This window comes from Agrilus planipennis, unplaced genomic scaffold, assembly GCF_000699045.2.
Source record: "Agrilus planipennis isolate EAB-ADULT unplaced genomic scaffold, Apla_2.0 scaffold8, whole genome shotgun sequence".
Taxonomy (NCBI): Eukaryota; Metazoa; Arthropoda; class Insecta; order Coleoptera; family Buprestidae; genus Agrilus; species Agrilus planipennis.
The window spans coordinates 1,023,971-1,038,889 of record NW_020442461.1 but is presented as its reverse complement, the minus strand read 5'-3'; the positions used below and the strand labels follow the sequence as shown (position 1 = coordinate 1,038,889).

Below are 14,919 nucleotides of genomic sequence, written 5' to 3'. Positions count from 1 at the left end.
AATAATTTGGTATTTTTGAACTGTGCCTACGGAAACCTACATTAATTCCATCTATCATTCCTCTGATGTACTACAGAGCAACATAACCTCACATTATTCAACAAAACCAAACCGAACCTTACATTTGTAACGTAAACTTTTAAACAAATAAACAATTTTGAATTTATTCATAATTACAACCAATAAACAAGCAAACAAATGAATGCTATAATAGTCTAGAACAATTGCAAAACGTGAGATAAACGAAATCAAAAATTGTCACGTACTTACTCAATTTTTTTATTTTCTAAATTTCGTAACGAGCTAAAATACTTAGAGATGTGGTAACACGCGAAAGAAAAACTAAACTCCAAAAAAATTACAATGAAAAGCACAATTTTGTTATTACCTTTACTAATGCCTCTATTGTTGGTGTCTGCAGATATTAAAAAAGGTATGAAAATTTATACGAAATATTAATTATTTTAATATTTGTATTTATTAAGCAATAAATGATGAAGAACAAGATCATCAACTAAATCCCTGGGAAGGTATACAGGACGTGATTAAATTGAGAGACAAATTTTTCTTCGAATTTATAAGCAGATTTGCCTTGTACTGGCTGAAAAATATTACCAAGTTGAGGGTCGAAATAGAAAATTTTGTACTTCTTTCTTATAAAACGACCAAGAGCTTTGGTAGAATAATAAACAAATATTATTCTAATTTACTCAAGGCATTGTTTGATTCATTTGAAGAGGCATTACGTGTAATTGATCCAGAAGATGATAAGAAAGGTCACAGTGGTCATCGCAAGTCTAGTAAACCTAAGCCTCCATTAGATAACTTAACGAAGGTAGAAAGTTAAAGAGATAATAATGTGTGAAATTAACAACAATAATAAAAATGTAAGTACATATATATTCTAAAAATAAATAAATAATGTTTAATAAACTCACATAGTTGTTTAATAACATCCGCACTTCACAATAACATCCACCTGATTATTGAGCAGGCGCACTGATTGTTTACTATTCAAATACTTATATTTTTTCCCCCACTACTCTAAAGTATGTTACTGGAATATATCTAAATAAGGAAGAATCTTTGCTCAAATGTAGATAATAAATAAATTCAACGTTATTACCGTTTTTCTTTGTTAATAAAACAATTAAATTGTTTTAAACTAAGTTCCATAGACATGTCCATGTCTATGGTAAATTCAGTTAGCTACTTCGGTCGGTTGTTTTGACACCGATCGTTTACTCCCTCTCAATGACCATAGACAAGCTCAATGACCAATGCCAACCTAAAAATTTTGAGTTTGTAATGTTTTATGGCGCGCACTTTGCTCGTTTCCGTTACATTACCTATTCGTTTCGGTGGAATTACGTTGACTGCCGTCGGCGAATAAAGTATTGGGATAAAAAACCGAGAAGCCGGTTTAGTGATCGTCGTCGTTATAGTACAGGTGTCTTGGTTTGGAAAAAAACAAGTGAACATAATTACAATCCCTATCAACGTTCGCTGTTTTTTGACGTTTGCAACTTTGTGAAACGTACAATGCCACCTAAAAGAAAAGCTGGCGCAGCTAAAGTAAGTTTTTCCGTTTAACGTTCTAACCTCGTTATGTTAACATAAAGTTGTCGCAGTCTAAAGATGAGCCCGCAAGTGCTGTTATTGACGAAAAGGCAGGAGGGGATACGCCGGTTGAATTTGAAGAAGACGTAAAAAATTCAAACCAAAAAGCTCCTTCAAAAAAGGCGGTAAGTATTGCTACGTTTTGTTGATTAAAAACAGCACATCCGAAAAGAATCATTAAAACACACTTGCTATTCAGGTTGGTAAAGGTAAGGAAACAAAGGCCGATTTGCCTCAACAGTCGAGAAGGGGGCGAGCAGCTAAAGGGAATAATTCAAATGAAGTTGAAATCGTTGAGCCTGTAGAAAATGAAAGGCCTAAACGAAAGGGCCAAACCAAAAAGCCCATTGAAGAAGCACAAGATTTAGAAGTTGATCAAAAACCTAGACGTGGCAGGGCTAAGGATAACAAACAAAATGAAAAGGATGAACCTGAGGAAAATATAGTGGATAGTGGGAAAAGTGCCAGCAAGACCAAAAAGAAACAGGCAAATGCAAAAGATAGTGCAGAACCACCTCAGAAACAGCAGAAAACTTTGAAAAAGAGAGGTCCCGTTGCAAAAAAAGTGGAAGAAGAGAAAGAAAAAGACGATGATGATGAGGAGGAAGAAGAAGATGATGATGAAAAACAAACGATAGAACCTGTGAAGAAAGGTAGCAAGAACGTTAAGAAACAACCTCCTAAAGAAACAGAAGAAACTGAGGTCCCTGAAAAGGGGAAAAAAGGTGCCAGGGGGCAGAAGAATGGAACAGCTGTAAAGAAACAGGAGAGCCAGGAGGCTCCTTCAGAACTGTCAGAGCCAACAATAAAACGTAAAAAAGGTATTTAAACATAGATTAACATATTATTAACTAATTAGTTGTTTCTTTCCATTTTTTGTAACAACTGTATTACAGGGAACGAAGCTGCCCCTAAAAATGAGAAAAAAGAAAAAGCACCTCTCAAAAATAAAACAGACAGCTCATTTGGCGATATTGACTTTGATTGCACCCGTAAGGCTCCTTCAGGCCAAGAATGGAACATAAAAATTGCCTCATGGAACGTTGATGGTTTGAGGGCTTGGTGTAAAAAAGACGGAATAAAATACGTCGAACACGAGAAGCCCGACATACTCTGCCTACAAGAAACGAAATGCTCATCAGAACAGTTACCTGAAGACATTTCGAATCTTGACGAATACAATTACAAATATTGGCAGTCCAGCAATGAAAAGGGGGGATATGCCGGAGTTGGTGTGCTGTCTAAAACTGAACCTCTTTCAGTCAGTTATGGCATTAATAACGAATCTCATGATGAGGAGGGAAGATGTATTACTACAGAATATGAAAAATTTTATCTGGTTTGTGTCTACGTGCCCAATGCAGGTGAGTGAACTTGTTTATGAATTGATGTATACTAAACAATTATCCCCAAATTAGATCTCTTAATTCAGTATTAAGGTTTTCTGTTGTTTATTAGTTTTCTTTTTAATTTAGGACGAAAGTTGGTGACCCTTCCTAAACGTCTTGAATGGAACGAGTCTTTCAAGAATTATATCAAAGATTTGGACAAAAAGAAGCCAGTTATCATTTGCGGCGATATGAACGTTGCACATAACGAAATTGATATTGCAAACCCGAAATCGAATACCAAAAATGCAGGTTTTACAAAGGAAGAACGAGAAGGAATGACCGACTTTTTAGGAGAAGGCTTTGTGGATACCTATAGGGAATTATATCCCGATAACGAGGGGGCCTACACCTTCTGGACATACATGACGAACGCCAGATCTAAGAATGTCGGCTGGTAAGTGAAACTTGAAACTTTTATTTCAATAGATAAGAATGCTAAAGTTGCTGGTTGAATTTAAATTCAATAATAATAATTGATGTACTTAATATTTGGAAGCAAAAAGTTTCTTAAACCTGAAATAGATATGTATTAAATATGTGCAACTAGATATGTTTAGAAATGTTGTTATAATAATAGTAAAATTTCTAATAAAATGTGAATTATTTTTTGTTCTTTAGGCGCTTGGACTATTTCATTGTGTCAAGCAGATTCATGGAGAACGTTTGTGATAACATAATCCGAAACGAAGTGTATGGTTCAGACCATTGTCCCATCACCCTCTTCATTGCTGTTTGAGCAATTTTGTTTTCTTAATAGTATGTGTTTTTGCGTTTATATTTCCCTTATTCTTATAATACTAAGGTGTCATAAACCAGAAATGTTGAAAGTCATTCATACAAAGTTCCTTACAATTGTTTATTAGTAGAACATCACGTTGTGTTTTTTCTCTCATTTTTTAGGACTTAGTAATACTGATACTTCCAGTTTTTATACTGTACTGATAATGATAAAACTTTTGTTAACTGAATGTGTTTGATGTAAATAAAGCCATTTGAAAATACGGTTTCATTTTTAATAACTACGCAAAAAAATATTAAATGTTGACTATTTATTGTTAAATAAAATTACGTAAGTTTTAGATAAATTTGTTGTCTGCATTAAGCCGCAACATCAAAAAATCGGTCTATCATTGCAGACACTTCGTCGGGTTTATATTTGACATATTTTTCTGGATTTTTTGAAAACGGTAGCAATGAATACCTAAAATAATTGATTAATTAACTGGTTATTCTGTACTATTATGTTCAGTACTAACATTTCGTAGAACGCATTATATTTTGGGATAATATATTCCTTATTATCCCTTTTTAAACTTTCTCTCAATTCAATGTCAGGGATGGAGTAACTCCTTTGAACTTTTGCTATTTCCTCCAATTCCTTATTAAAACCCTTATAAAACAAATACTTATCGTACCTTTTATATTTAAAACGATTTCTAATTCATTTATATATAAATAAATATTAGTAACATTAAGTTCTTGGTCAGTAATTTATTGAAACAACCATACGTGGATTGTGATTTTGAACTTACTAGTTCTCATCAGCACACCGTATGCAGTTTTAGTAAATCACCGACCAAATCGAAGTTGTTCCATACTAGTGTTAGCACCAAATATCACCAGATGACGATATACTCTTATTGGTTGATATTAAATAAATACCGACTACAGAGTAAAATATTAATTTTTTAAGTACTCACCGAAAATTTTTCTTTAATAACAGCCTTTTCTTTGTCTCTCATTTTGTCTCCGTGCATTAATGCGATGGGTTGGTCGTCTGAACTCCAAATGTAACTTAACAACTTTGTCCAACTGCAAAGAAAAAGTTTTTATAAAATTAACACCATTAGCAATTACTTTTTGATTACTTAAATGTTATTAGCCTTACAATTAAATTAATTAAAATGTACACGAAAATGATTATGTTTGTTTTTTTAAGTAAAATATAATAACTAGTCTATAAAAAAGCAATAATCAGTCTTACCTTTGTGAATAAGCCTTTTTGTGTTCTTGAATCGAATTATAATAGTATTGTTCACATTTAGGCTCGGCTATTCTATATAGTTCCAACAGTTTACTTCTTTGCAAGGATTTCAAAACATAATTGTTGTTGTTTAATCGGAAGATAGATTTTAGGGCAATGTCTCCATACTGTTCGCTCTTGCTTAGTAGAGTATGATTTAATTGTACCAAAACCTTTTCTAAAAACATAAAAATTAGATAATTAATTGGTAATTAACTTTAAAAGGGCAGCTTGTTTATTCGTACTTATGTAAAGTCCCAATAAAGCCTTGTTCTTATCGACATTGCGTAGTTTGTCCAGTTGCATACAATAACTCGGGTCATCCCCCAAAACCAAACCTAACGTGTCGATATAATCGAGTAGATGTTCCAAAAATATCAGCACGTTACTCGTTAATTCATGAACAGTGCCGTCTTTGGGAAACTGAGTCACAGAATCAAGACGTAGACTTTCAACGAAATCTTCCAAAGCTTTTGCAGCCTAATAATAAATAGGTATTAGACTTTAATAACGAAAAAGTGAAATAGTATTACGTACTGTAGAATGGAGAGTATTCAAAATTGAATCAAATTTAGATCGTACGTTGGGATCGCATTCTTCAACGGTTCTTTCAAATTCCGGTTTTAACATCATAAGTTGCTTCAGAATCGGAAAAATAACCAAAACTGAACCAAAATCATGCCTGCTTATGCATCGTTTTGCTCTAGTTGCTATGTTCTGAGGAAAAAAGAGATATACATTAATCGTATTTGAATTTAGATTTAGGCAAAAAGCTTGATATCTTGAGTTTTCTTACCTCTCCATCCTGCACCACCGCATCCATTGATTCCCTGACAATAAGTTCGAATACTCGGGGTTGATGGGTGGGTGTTATAATGCCCTTCATCAGAGAATGCTCCAGTTGCATCAATTTATGTAAAGCAACTACACAAACTAAATAGTTTTCCATTTCCTGTTCATTGTCCACCTCTTCTCCACTGTAGGATGGATCTATTATGATAATATAATTATAACATACTTTATCTATTAGTTTGTTTTTTAATTAAGCAACCTAAATGTGATGATGACCTTCTCGACCCCAAATTTAATCCTGTGGAATGTTCTATCGTTTGGGAGGCCCTCAATAGCATACGATTGGCTTTTCTTTCGAAAACGTGTTGTAATCTTCTTGTAGACGGTTTCCTAGACGCCTCGTGTCTGTTTTGAAACTTCTGGCGCTATAATAAATAAAGGAATAGTCAACAGTTACCGGTTTCAATATTTAATAAGTTTTACCATCATAGGTGAACTTGTAAACCCGTAAGTGCTTCCTCCACTAGCAGATCTTTGATGATTTCTTAAAAGTGTAAGTGATCTTTGAAGTACCCCACCTCTCACTTTACCATAAACAGTTAAGAACTCATCTCTGTCATGATCCAACAACCAGTCTGCCATTTTTGTTAGTTCTTTCTTAGAAGTGTCGGGTATTTGGGGCGGTGGAGATGGGACATCTTCATTTGATGTATCTTTTTAGAAAAAATAAGATATTACAGATGTTTTAAACAGCAAATTTGCGCAGAAAAACGTACCATCATCGCTACCAATTAAACTTAATACAGTAGCTGGTAGAACGGGTTTATTGTACTTGTCTAAAATAGATTTGAATTCAGAATTTAGTTTATCACTTCCTTTATTGAACAGTGTTGCCTGCAAATATACTTTATTAATATTAATTGTACCTTACTATCAAAAACAAAAGTATTTAATTACCACATTCTCCAGTTCGACGCTCTGTGGAATATGTTTTTCAAAATACTTTTGAGCTCTTGCAAGTCTATTTAATGATGCTAAATAAGTATCTAAGGGAACGCCCCCTTCAGTAACAACCCCAGGTCCTTTCTCAATCACATCTTCTACTGAAGCTGACACATCATAATATCCAATTACATTATCTAGAGCCTGCAAAGTTCTATCAATGTCTAAATTGGAGCTGAGGACTTTACATTAAAATGTTTACATACTTATTTAGAAAAAAATTAAGTTAATTCAAAGGATACTGTACTGACATTTCTGCAAATATTCCGTTTCATTATAAACAGGAAGGATCGTGTCTTCTAATTTTGATAACCGTTGTTCAAATGTGTTTAAAATTGTTTCAATTCCTTTAGTTATTTGAGCACTTTTGGAAATTTTCTCCTCCAAAATGGAAAGGTTCAGCTGCTCCTATAAAACACATGTATAAAATAAAACTAATCTATTCTTTTCAAATTTACCTACATTCTCTAATTTATTCCTTATTTCTATTTTTTTCTCTTCTAAATAATTCATTTTGATGAATTATTTGAATCTAATAATAATCTGTATGTTGAGGTTATAACATAAATACTGACAGTTCCATAGATAGTTCAATCTCATTGAGCTACATATTTTATTAATGTTACCATTGATATAAAATACCTAAAATCTTATTAATAAAAGATTGCCACAGGAAAAAACAAATAAATTGTGTGTTTTTTTTCGAATTTATTGTATTGAACTTAATTTTAATTTAATATTTTGAAAACTTGTTAAAAAATAAATTATTTTTCTAGCATTGAATTGACTGTTACAGTTCCACTACTTGTCGTTCAGTTGACCTTGGACGCCGTTTAAAATACACATTTTATTATTTAATAAAAATAATTTGCATTGAAAACTATAAATAGGAGTAATTTTAAATGATTTATTTCATTTATTAGCATAATGTAAGGATGAAATAAACTGCGAAATTGTATATCATCCTGTATATTATTAGTTACTTAATCATACTATTTATTTATTTTCTTCGATTCTTATTTATTTCATATTTAAGAAATTTAACAAAATACATGCTGGTAAAAGACATGGAGCAAAACTATTTATATTTCTTTCAATTGCATTTGTACATGTTTTTACAAATGTGTGACGTATTGTACATGCCATAAAAGTCTAAAATGGGTGATACAGTTTGTCACAAAAGCGTTCAAAAAGCTCAACCGAAATTATTTATCTTTTTATGGGTATTGTGTTATGAAAAGCATTCATTTATATTTTATATTGCTAATGTAAAATTTCGACGTGTAAGTAAACAAACAAAAGTGTAATACTATGATTTAGCTATGAATTTTTTCCATGAGACCACTTTTGAAATATACTGTATATAACTAATATTTCATAAAAGTGCCTTTCAAAAGCGAATGTAAAATAAACTATTAAACTGAGATTTTATATACTGTTTCAAAATTTAAACTACATATTGACCCTCAAAAAAGTTCAATTATAATTTTTAATATACATTAAGAGTAATTAATTTCAGTGTGTTATTATTTTCATGAGTTTTTTTGGCCCTGTATTTTTGTAGCATACTATACACTAACATTTTTTCAATCTCTATTAAATTTCGTAATTTCGTACTTTACAAGTTCGTGTTTTGAGTTACCAATCATTAATTATGTTAATTAATGATCATTTCGTATGCGATCCACATGCATACATAATAAGGCACAATTAAATGCATGACAACTATCGTCCATATGGACATTTACATGAAAAATACCCATTTATTTTAATTTTTTCAAAAATTAAAATCACATAGGTAATATTATTATTATTTTTATTATGAACCAATTAATTTAGAAAACCTTGAACTTTGGCTACGTGAAAAAAGTGCTAAGCAAAGGAATATCAGAAGTGGAAGGTAGCCCGACTAGCCAAAATTACAAACTGTTGTTACTTTTACATGTTTGCAATACTTTACACTGTTTAAACAGCTAGTGTTGCTTCTGACGTGCTTAAAGAAGAGATTATACCTAGAAGATACTTATGTACTTAAAATACATAACCACACGACCCAGATAATAACAATTCGATAGTATATTAAAAGTTGTTGGAAAAAATAAACAACTATGTGGTCTCGAAACAGTAATAACAACAACAACAGGCAATCCTGCTTGCCGACATCTAAAGGTGATTTTTTATTTTTTTTTGTAATTATTAATTATTATTTATTCGATACTGTTGATAGGTTGTCAGCAACTAGGTTACTCATATTTTAATTAAACGTAATTCGTTATACGAAAATCAAACATTAGATTAAATTGATAGATAGGTATGAATTTGTTCTAAATAATAATCTAAAATGAATTTTCTGTACGAAATTGTACATTTGTCTAATAATAAAATAAACTATTACCTATATCAAACAAGCGAATTAGTAATAAAATGTGTGCAAATTATTTTTAAATTAACTAGTTCTTCCCCCTGCCCCCGGCAATTTTTATTGCTCCATTATGACGTAGTGTCGGCCATCATTCTTTTCTAATTGTTGCAGTTGTCGGCCATCATTTTTTTCAATTGTTGTCGCATTGTTACTGATGTCGGCCATTATGGTTTTTTAATAGATGTAAAATAATCAATGATTAAAATTTAAAGGAATTGTTTGTAAATAGGTATGCAACACATCGTACACTCTAGCATAAGAAACTGCTGAATTACTAACTTTCATTTATGTAATACTATTTTGCTCTGTGCTGACAGCACTCATAATTTTTTCTATACATATTAGTATGTATTTTGTTAAATTTTTCACAAGAGATATGAGAAATACTGTATGCTTGTGCTCATGTTAAGCCCAATTTCCCCACTCTTGTTCCCATTCATGCACAAATGTAATTAAAAAGATTACATTTAAGTTTTATTATAAATAGTACCAATTAAGTTGCTAGTAATACCATAATTAATGTCGTCAATGCGATTACGAGTTATAACAAAATAAAAAGTTTTTATTATCTTCGTCAAACAAATATAGATTTTGTGATATTTATGCAGGAAGTTTCAAAACTAATTATTTAATTATTTTTTTAATTGGATAATCGGGTTTTAGTCCTTTATTTATGCAGATATAGTATATTATATATAAAATTGGATTTTCAGGGCCCTTTTTACCAGGATGTATAGATTTTATGACAGAATATTCAGAAAACGGCTTTTTTGTAAGGCTATTTTACCCTACGGAAAAGACAGATGATATTAGGGTAAGAATAATTATAATTTACCAACTAGTTTTTTCGTAAATTAATCAATTTATTTCTAATTAGAAATATCGAAATCAATGGATTCCGTGGTGCCCTGATATAAGTTATATTTATGGTTTTAGCAGAGTCCTTCGCATGATGCCATTTATAATTCGTTTTGTCTTTTGGTGGACATCCGGTAAACATTTATATAAACTTAATTAATTTGCTATTCTGTATTTCTTTTCTTATCACTCTATAAAGATTTTTAATATGTGTATTAATTAATTCACTTTAATGTATTAAGTTAATGTTTAAAATGGCAGGAAATATCCACATTCCCACCCTGTACGGGGCAAAGGTAAATAACACGCACAAATTAAAACCAATAATTTTTTCACATGGGCTTGGAAGCAACAGATTTTTGTATAGTGTTATTTGTAACGAATTAGCTTCTAGAGGGTATTTGGTGGCGGTTATCGAACACAGGTCCGTACTTGAAAAAAATAACCAAAGAACTTTGGTAGTCATTTTTAAATTTACAGGGACGGCTCCGCCAGTAATACTTACTACTACAAGTCTAAAGAAGACGCAAAGAACGATAAAAGAACACCCATTGATTTTATAAATATCGATCTCGGAAAAAATCATTACAATAAACGAAATTCTCAAGTATGCACGTTTTTTATAGAATAATTATTGTTACTTTTTGTTTACAATTAATTTTTTTCAGATTCATAAACGCTCTGAAGAGTGTGAGAAAGTTTTAGATTTTTTATTGGGGGTAAATATGGGTAAATGTCCTGAAAACGTGTTAAAAGATGTGCCCACAAATAAAGAAATCAATTTTGAGCTGAGTGACCTAATTGATCATATCGATGTGACCAATGTTACCATGTGTGGCCATTCTTTTGGTGGCGCGACCGCTCTCTATGCAATTTCCAAAAGGAAAGAGTTCAAGTAAGTTCCTAATTACGATTTAATATTAATTGATTTACTGTTATCTGTAAACATAATTGCTTACTTTAAAGACAAGGCATTTTGTTTGATCCATGGATGTTTCCCATAAAAGATGAACAAGATGTGTTTAATATCTCGCAACCCCTTATTTTTATAAATACACAAACCTTTCATATCACCACAAACGTTAAGGCTATGGAAAAATTTTTAAATTGCGAGGGCAGAGAAATGTACACAATCGTGTAAGTTAATAAGTTAATTAAAAAAAAAATTGGTTGTATTTTAGATACGTAAACATGCATATATATTTCTTTAGAAATACCACACACGAAAACCAAACTGATACAGTGTTTACAGCTGGTTATTGGTTGAATTGGTTCATGATAAAAATGAATCCGTTTAAGGCAATTAACATAAATAATTATTTGGTCTTTCGGTTTCTAACAAAATACGCACCCAGTTCTTATTCAAATTTCGACGAAGAATGTAAACAATTTTTGGAAAAGGAAAGGAGAGCTTTTGTAGAAGGTCTAACGAAACCATGGGCTTAACAGTTACATTATATTGATAAAGAAATAAAATTATTACTTTTTTGAAGCAGCCTTTTATTTTACTCATTTATTTATTATATAGTTGTAAAGCTCATCTACTTGTACTGTATTTGCATTCGTTTCACAAGGGACGAAAGGCAGGTCTATTTTACATCGCATAGCGTAAACAGCATATTAATTGTTAGGTCATTGTATACTATGCACATACTGAACCTTCGCTTATAGAAACAAATGATAATTGGTATTAAAAATCGATATGTTGCCTTTACTGTAAATCCCCAATATATTTGGTACTTCCCCTGACGTATTAGTTGTAAAGATGTCGATTTATTCTTGGGTTCATTTTGTAGACGCTTTAAATGTAGTAACCTAGAGGGCTGAATGCCTTGGGACATTACTGATTTGATGATTGTAAAAATACTAATAAGAGAAAAAGTCGTTTGTTGCTATCTTTTAATGATAATGTAAGTGTTTTATATTTGTACGTATGCTTTTTTTTTATTATTATTAAATCAAATATACTGGGGATTTACAGCAATGACACACCAGCAAGGGCAAAATATGCACATTCGTTTCTGAGAAACAGACGTTTAGTTTAGTTATACAGTGGCTTAGAATTCTAGTGTAATTTACACGCTCGTACTATGAGGGATTTCCCCTACGCGATGTTCATGCTATCAAGGGTTTGTACTTTAAGAATTAATAGTACCAAAAATGGAAAAGATGAAGATAGGACAGATACATATTAAAATATATTTGCAACTTTTTTATTATACTAGTTAATAAATATAAAAGACTATTATTAATATAATAAATGCCTCAAACTTTTACCAGACTGAAATAATTAAATTGATTGATAAATTGTGTACATAAATTCATATTTTCCTTTTAAAAGTGTAAAATGAATCAATTAATAAATTATAAATTAAAATGTTATAAGAAACTTAATCCAACTTAAGTACTCTCCTTACTTTATCCTTTTCTTTTTTTTCCACTGGTCGTCCTTTAATATCATACCCTATAATTTCATTTTAATTTTTAATTTTTTTTTTATAGGTACCATGTAGTTTATTATATGATTTCTATGCTGTGCTTTTGTCCAAAATGTGGATTATTATGTTAGTTTAATCGAGATTTAAAATTTGCTTTTTTGTTGTAGCCACATTCTTTCATATTTTGTAATTTCCTTATTAAATCATCAAATTTTTATTTCTGATTAACGCTGCTAGGATATGACTAATTAATTATACAATATTTCACACTTACCCAATATTTTATCTTCATTTTTGTGGTACATCTCGTGTATTTCTTCCAATGTACTGTCAGCATCCAATATTAAAACAGGAACATTATTGATTGTAACATCATCAGACATAAGCCACTTCTCATGTGCCTCGTGGAGCTCTTTGAGGTACTGTAAAGGGACAGCTGTCTCTTCTGGCCGCCCTCTTTTCCTCATTCTTTCAAAAACTATTTCTGGAGAGCTTCTTAAATACACTAAAGAGAAAACAATATGGTAAAAATTAATTGTAACGGAAAATTATTAGATGGATACCTATCAAGTCCAATGTTAGGTCAAATGTAGCCATTACTTGTTTGTACCATTTATCACTTATTGCATAGTCAGCAGGGTGGATGATGCCATTCTGGTAAGCCTGTTCTAAGAAGCAGTAACGATTGTTTTGAACAGAACGTTCAAACATTTGTGTTCTTGTCAAGGAATCCTTTGGCTTTGATAGCTGCGTTTGTATCCTTGTTAATTGCACATATGATTGGAATGTGAAATACCATTTCTTTGTGTCACTGTACAGCAATTCCAATAAATTGTGACCATTACAATTTCGCCACCATTCAATTGGTTCCTACATTTATAATTAATTTTGTATTTTAGAACAAATACTGCAATTACTTAAAATATAAGGTCAAAAATATTCCTTTAGTTACCTGGTAAGTTTCAATACCCGGAAATTTAGAGAAATACTTAATAAATGTTGACTTCCCTGCACCAATGTTTCCTTCAACAGATACTCGAAAGGGTCTATTTGATGGTGTCGTTATTTTCATTAACAAGGGCGAGATTTGCATAAAGTTTGCTTTTTTTGTCGGAGAACACTTTGTTGGAGTTACGACACTCCTTTTCTTACCACTAACTGTAACCACATAGCCTTCCATACCGAGACGTTTGCTGTATGATCAAAAAGAAATGATTGTTAATAAAAGTTCAATGTTTCTTATAAAATAAACAGAAATTTCACACCAAAACACCTACACTACTTCTATGACAAATACAATTGTGCAAATATTAAAAATGTACATAAAATGCTCACCAAGTTTCCAGAACGAATGTTAATGAGGTTGATGCTAGTTTTCGCGCCATAAATACTAACGAGCAGTAGCTTCAACACTTGGAATGTCACCAATTAGGCGGTATGTTGAAATCTAAGTTAATATCATGTTAAAAGTTACTACTGGCAATTAAAGATAGGAGTTGCACATTTCAATCTAATGCATTTACTTACTTCAAAAGTAAGGTTAATAGTAGCTACACAATTTAAATACATTGTAAAAGACGTCGTAATGGATACTATAATGTTCACAATGTGTTGGTGTAATATTTGGTTAGTGAGTTGTTATCAAATAAATAAAATACAAAATATTTTTGCACGTTGTTTGTTTAAATTTCGTAAACCACATACCGGCCGTATTATGGTATTATAAACAAAGTTCTATTGCCAAATGTTTTTAGTTTTAGATACTGTGGTTTTAGTTAGCAGTGTTGCCAGTTCTTCAGGACTAGAAGCGAGTGTGGTCAGTAGATGTCGCCCTAATTACCAAATTAGGTTTAATTAATTGTAAGTGAAATAAAAACTTTTTTAAAAGTTCTTTTTCTTGAAACCGATATAACTTTCATGAGCACATAGCACGACTTCAAAACTAATATTAAGACTATATATAACATAAACTAATTGATCTATAAATCATTACGAAGAAAGGTTCATTTTTCATAAAATATTCTTTTTTCATATCTTAAACACTTATTATACTTATAAAACTTTTTTTACAACACGTTAGAAGTGTTTTCTATGTCCTATATTTTTTTTAAGTGTTAATATTGGGTAGACGATAATTAAAAACTAATTGACTGAAGAATTAATTTTATTAAGGAGTAAATCGTTCCTGTTAAAATATACTGTAGTATTTATTCAAATATAGATGTATGCATGCTTCTCCTTTATAAATATGCATATATGTAGGTATAATTGGAATACATAATCTACTTTTACAATAGTAACTTTTCTAAAATAATTTCGATAGTACATTTTATTAAAATATATAAGATATATAATGTAACAAGTAGAAGTAAT

The 14,919-nt window shown here is 31.1% G+C and overlaps 4 protein-coding genes and 2 long non-coding RNA genes across 8 annotated transcripts; 3 read left to right on the top strand and 3 right to left on the bottom strand.

Annotated features, from left to right (window-relative positions):
* Positions 1 to 261: 261 nt before the first annotated feature.
* On the top strand, positions 262 to 937 carry LOC112906515. Its single transcript, XR_003232388.1, has 2 exons — positions 262 to 433; positions 486 to 937. It is a non-coding gene; the product is annotated as an uncharacterized LOC112906515 (long non-coding RNA).
* LOC112906516 lies at positions 733 to 1,436 on the bottom strand. Its single transcript, XR_003232389.1, has 4 exons — positions 1,350 to 1,436; positions 1,127 to 1,288; positions 939 to 1,068; positions 733 to 825 (listed from the first exon to the last, which is right to left on the bottom strand). It is a non-coding gene; the product is annotated as an uncharacterized LOC112906516 (long non-coding RNA).
* LOC108736149 (DNA-(apurinic or apyrimidinic site) lyase) lies at positions 1,298 to 4,012 on the top strand. Of its 2 annotated transcripts, none has more exons than XM_018468471.2 (6): positions 1,298 to 1,575; positions 1,632 to 1,745; positions 1,820 to 2,441; positions 2,517 to 2,984; positions 3,096 to 3,405; positions 3,630 to 4,012. In XM_018468471.2, the coding sequence occupies exons 1-6, from the start codon at positions 1,309 to 1,311 to the stop codon at positions 3,745 to 3,747; spliced, it is 1,899 nt and encodes a 632-aa protein (XP_018323973.1). In that variant the 5' UTR covers positions 1,298 to 1,308; the 3' UTR covers positions 3,748 to 4,012. The 2 variants fall into 2 exon arrangements, with proteins under 2 accessions (XP_018323973.1, XP_018323972.1); XM_018468470.2 differs by having other exon boundaries at positions 1,623 to 1,745.
* Positions 4,013 to 4,040: 28 nt separating this feature from the next.
* On the bottom strand, positions 4,041 to 7,390 carry LOC108736148 (exocyst complex component 7). Of its 2 annotated transcripts, none has more exons than XM_018468469.1 (13): positions 7,291 to 7,390; positions 7,071 to 7,236; positions 6,784 to 6,992; positions 6,603 to 6,720; positions 6,310 to 6,539; positions 6,086 to 6,251; positions 5,831 to 6,024; positions 5,572 to 5,751; positions 5,280 to 5,514; positions 4,996 to 5,212; positions 4,712 to 4,823; positions 4,268 to 4,389; positions 4,041 to 4,212 (listed from the first exon to the last, which is right to left on the bottom strand). In XM_018468469.1, exons 1-13 carry the CDS (start codon positions 7,339 to 7,341, stop codon positions 4,110 to 4,112), a joined length of 2,103 nt encoding a protein of 700 aa, XP_018323971.1. In that variant the 5' UTR covers positions 7,342 to 7,390; the 3' UTR covers positions 4,041 to 4,109. The 2 variants fall into 2 exon arrangements, with proteins under 2 accessions (XP_018323971.1, XP_018323970.1); XM_018468468.1 differs by having other exon boundaries at positions 4,268 to 4,401; positions 7,291 to 7,341.
* A 1,264-nt stretch (positions 7,391 to 8,654) lies between these two features.
* Positions 8,655 to 11,600, top strand: LOC108736162 (platelet-activating factor acetylhydrolase). Its single transcript, XM_018468488.2, has 8 exons — positions 8,655 to 8,997; positions 9,964 to 10,064; positions 10,128 to 10,242; positions 10,370 to 10,532; positions 10,589 to 10,715; positions 10,777 to 11,003; positions 11,075 to 11,245; positions 11,320 to 11,600. The coding sequence occupies exons 1-8, from the start codon at positions 8,937 to 8,939 to the stop codon at positions 11,552 to 11,554; spliced, it is 1,200 nt and encodes a 399-aa protein (XP_018323990.1). The 5' UTR covers positions 8,655 to 8,936; the 3' UTR covers positions 11,555 to 11,600.
* An 825-nt stretch (positions 11,601 to 12,425) lies between these two features.
* On the bottom strand, positions 12,426 to 14,288 carry LOC108736123 (deoxynucleoside kinase-like). The gene is made up of 6 exons (XM_025980729.1): positions 14,074 to 14,288; positions 13,882 to 13,993; positions 13,499 to 13,739; positions 13,110 to 13,416; positions 12,821 to 13,051; positions 12,426 to 12,572 (listed from the first exon to the last, which is right to left on the bottom strand). The coding sequence occupies exons 2-6, from the start codon at positions 13,929 to 13,931 to the stop codon at positions 12,499 to 12,501; spliced, it is 903 nt and encodes a 300-aa protein (XP_025836514.1). The 5' UTR covers positions 13,932 to 13,993; positions 14,074 to 14,288; the 3' UTR covers positions 12,426 to 12,498.
* Positions 14,289 to 14,919: the final 631 nt, after the last annotated feature.

Bases quoted from the DNA above. Each gene is read 5' to 3' on its own strand.
- LOC108736149 (XM_018468470.2), top strand. From the start codon at position 1,309: ATGTTTTATGGCGCGCACTTTGCTCGTTTCCGTTACATTACCTATTCG. The intron at 1,576-1,622 runs GTAAGTTTTTCC...GTTAACATAAAG, and splicing joins GAAAAGCTGGCGCAGCTAAA to TTGTCGCAGTCTAAAGATGA. The intron at 2,985-3,095 runs GTGAGTGAACTT...TTTTTAATTTAG, and splicing joins TGTCTACGTGCCCAATGCAG to GACGAAAGTTGGTGACCCTT.
- LOC108736148 (XM_018468468.1), bottom strand. From the start codon at position 7,341: ATGAATTATTTAGAAGAGAAAAAAATAGAAATAAGGAATAAATTAGAG. The intron at 6,252-6,309 runs GTAAAACTTATT...TATTTATTATAG, and splicing joins TTACAAGTTCACCTATGATG to CGCCAGAAGTTTCAAAACAG. The intron at 4,824-4,995 runs GTAAGACTGATT...TTTTCTTTGCAG, and splicing joins AAAAAGGCTTATTCACAAAG to TTGGACAAAGTTGTTAAGTT.
- LOC108736162 (XM_018468488.2), top strand. From the start codon at position 8,937: ATGTGGTCTCGAAACAGTAATAACAACAACAACAGGCAATCCTGCTTG. The intron at 8,998-9,963 runs GTGATTTTTTAT...TTGGATTTTCAG, and splicing joins CTGCTTGCCGACATCTAAAG to GGCCCTTTTTACCAGGATGT. The intron at 10,065-10,127 runs GTAAGAATAATT...ATTTCTAATTAG, and splicing joins AAAAGACAGATGATATTAGG to AAATATCGAAATCAATGGAT.
- LOC108736123 (XM_025980729.1), bottom strand. From the start codon at position 13,931: ATGGCGCGAAAACTAGCATCAACCTCATTAACATTCGTTCTGGAAACT. The intron at 13,740-13,881 runs GTGAGCATTTTA...TTGATCATACAG, and splicing joins ACATTCGTTCTGGAAACTTG to CAAACGTCTCGGTATGGAAG. The intron at 12,573-12,820 runs GTAAGTGTGAAA...ATGAAATTATAG, and splicing joins AAATGAAGATAAAATATTGG to GGTATGATATTAAAGGACGA.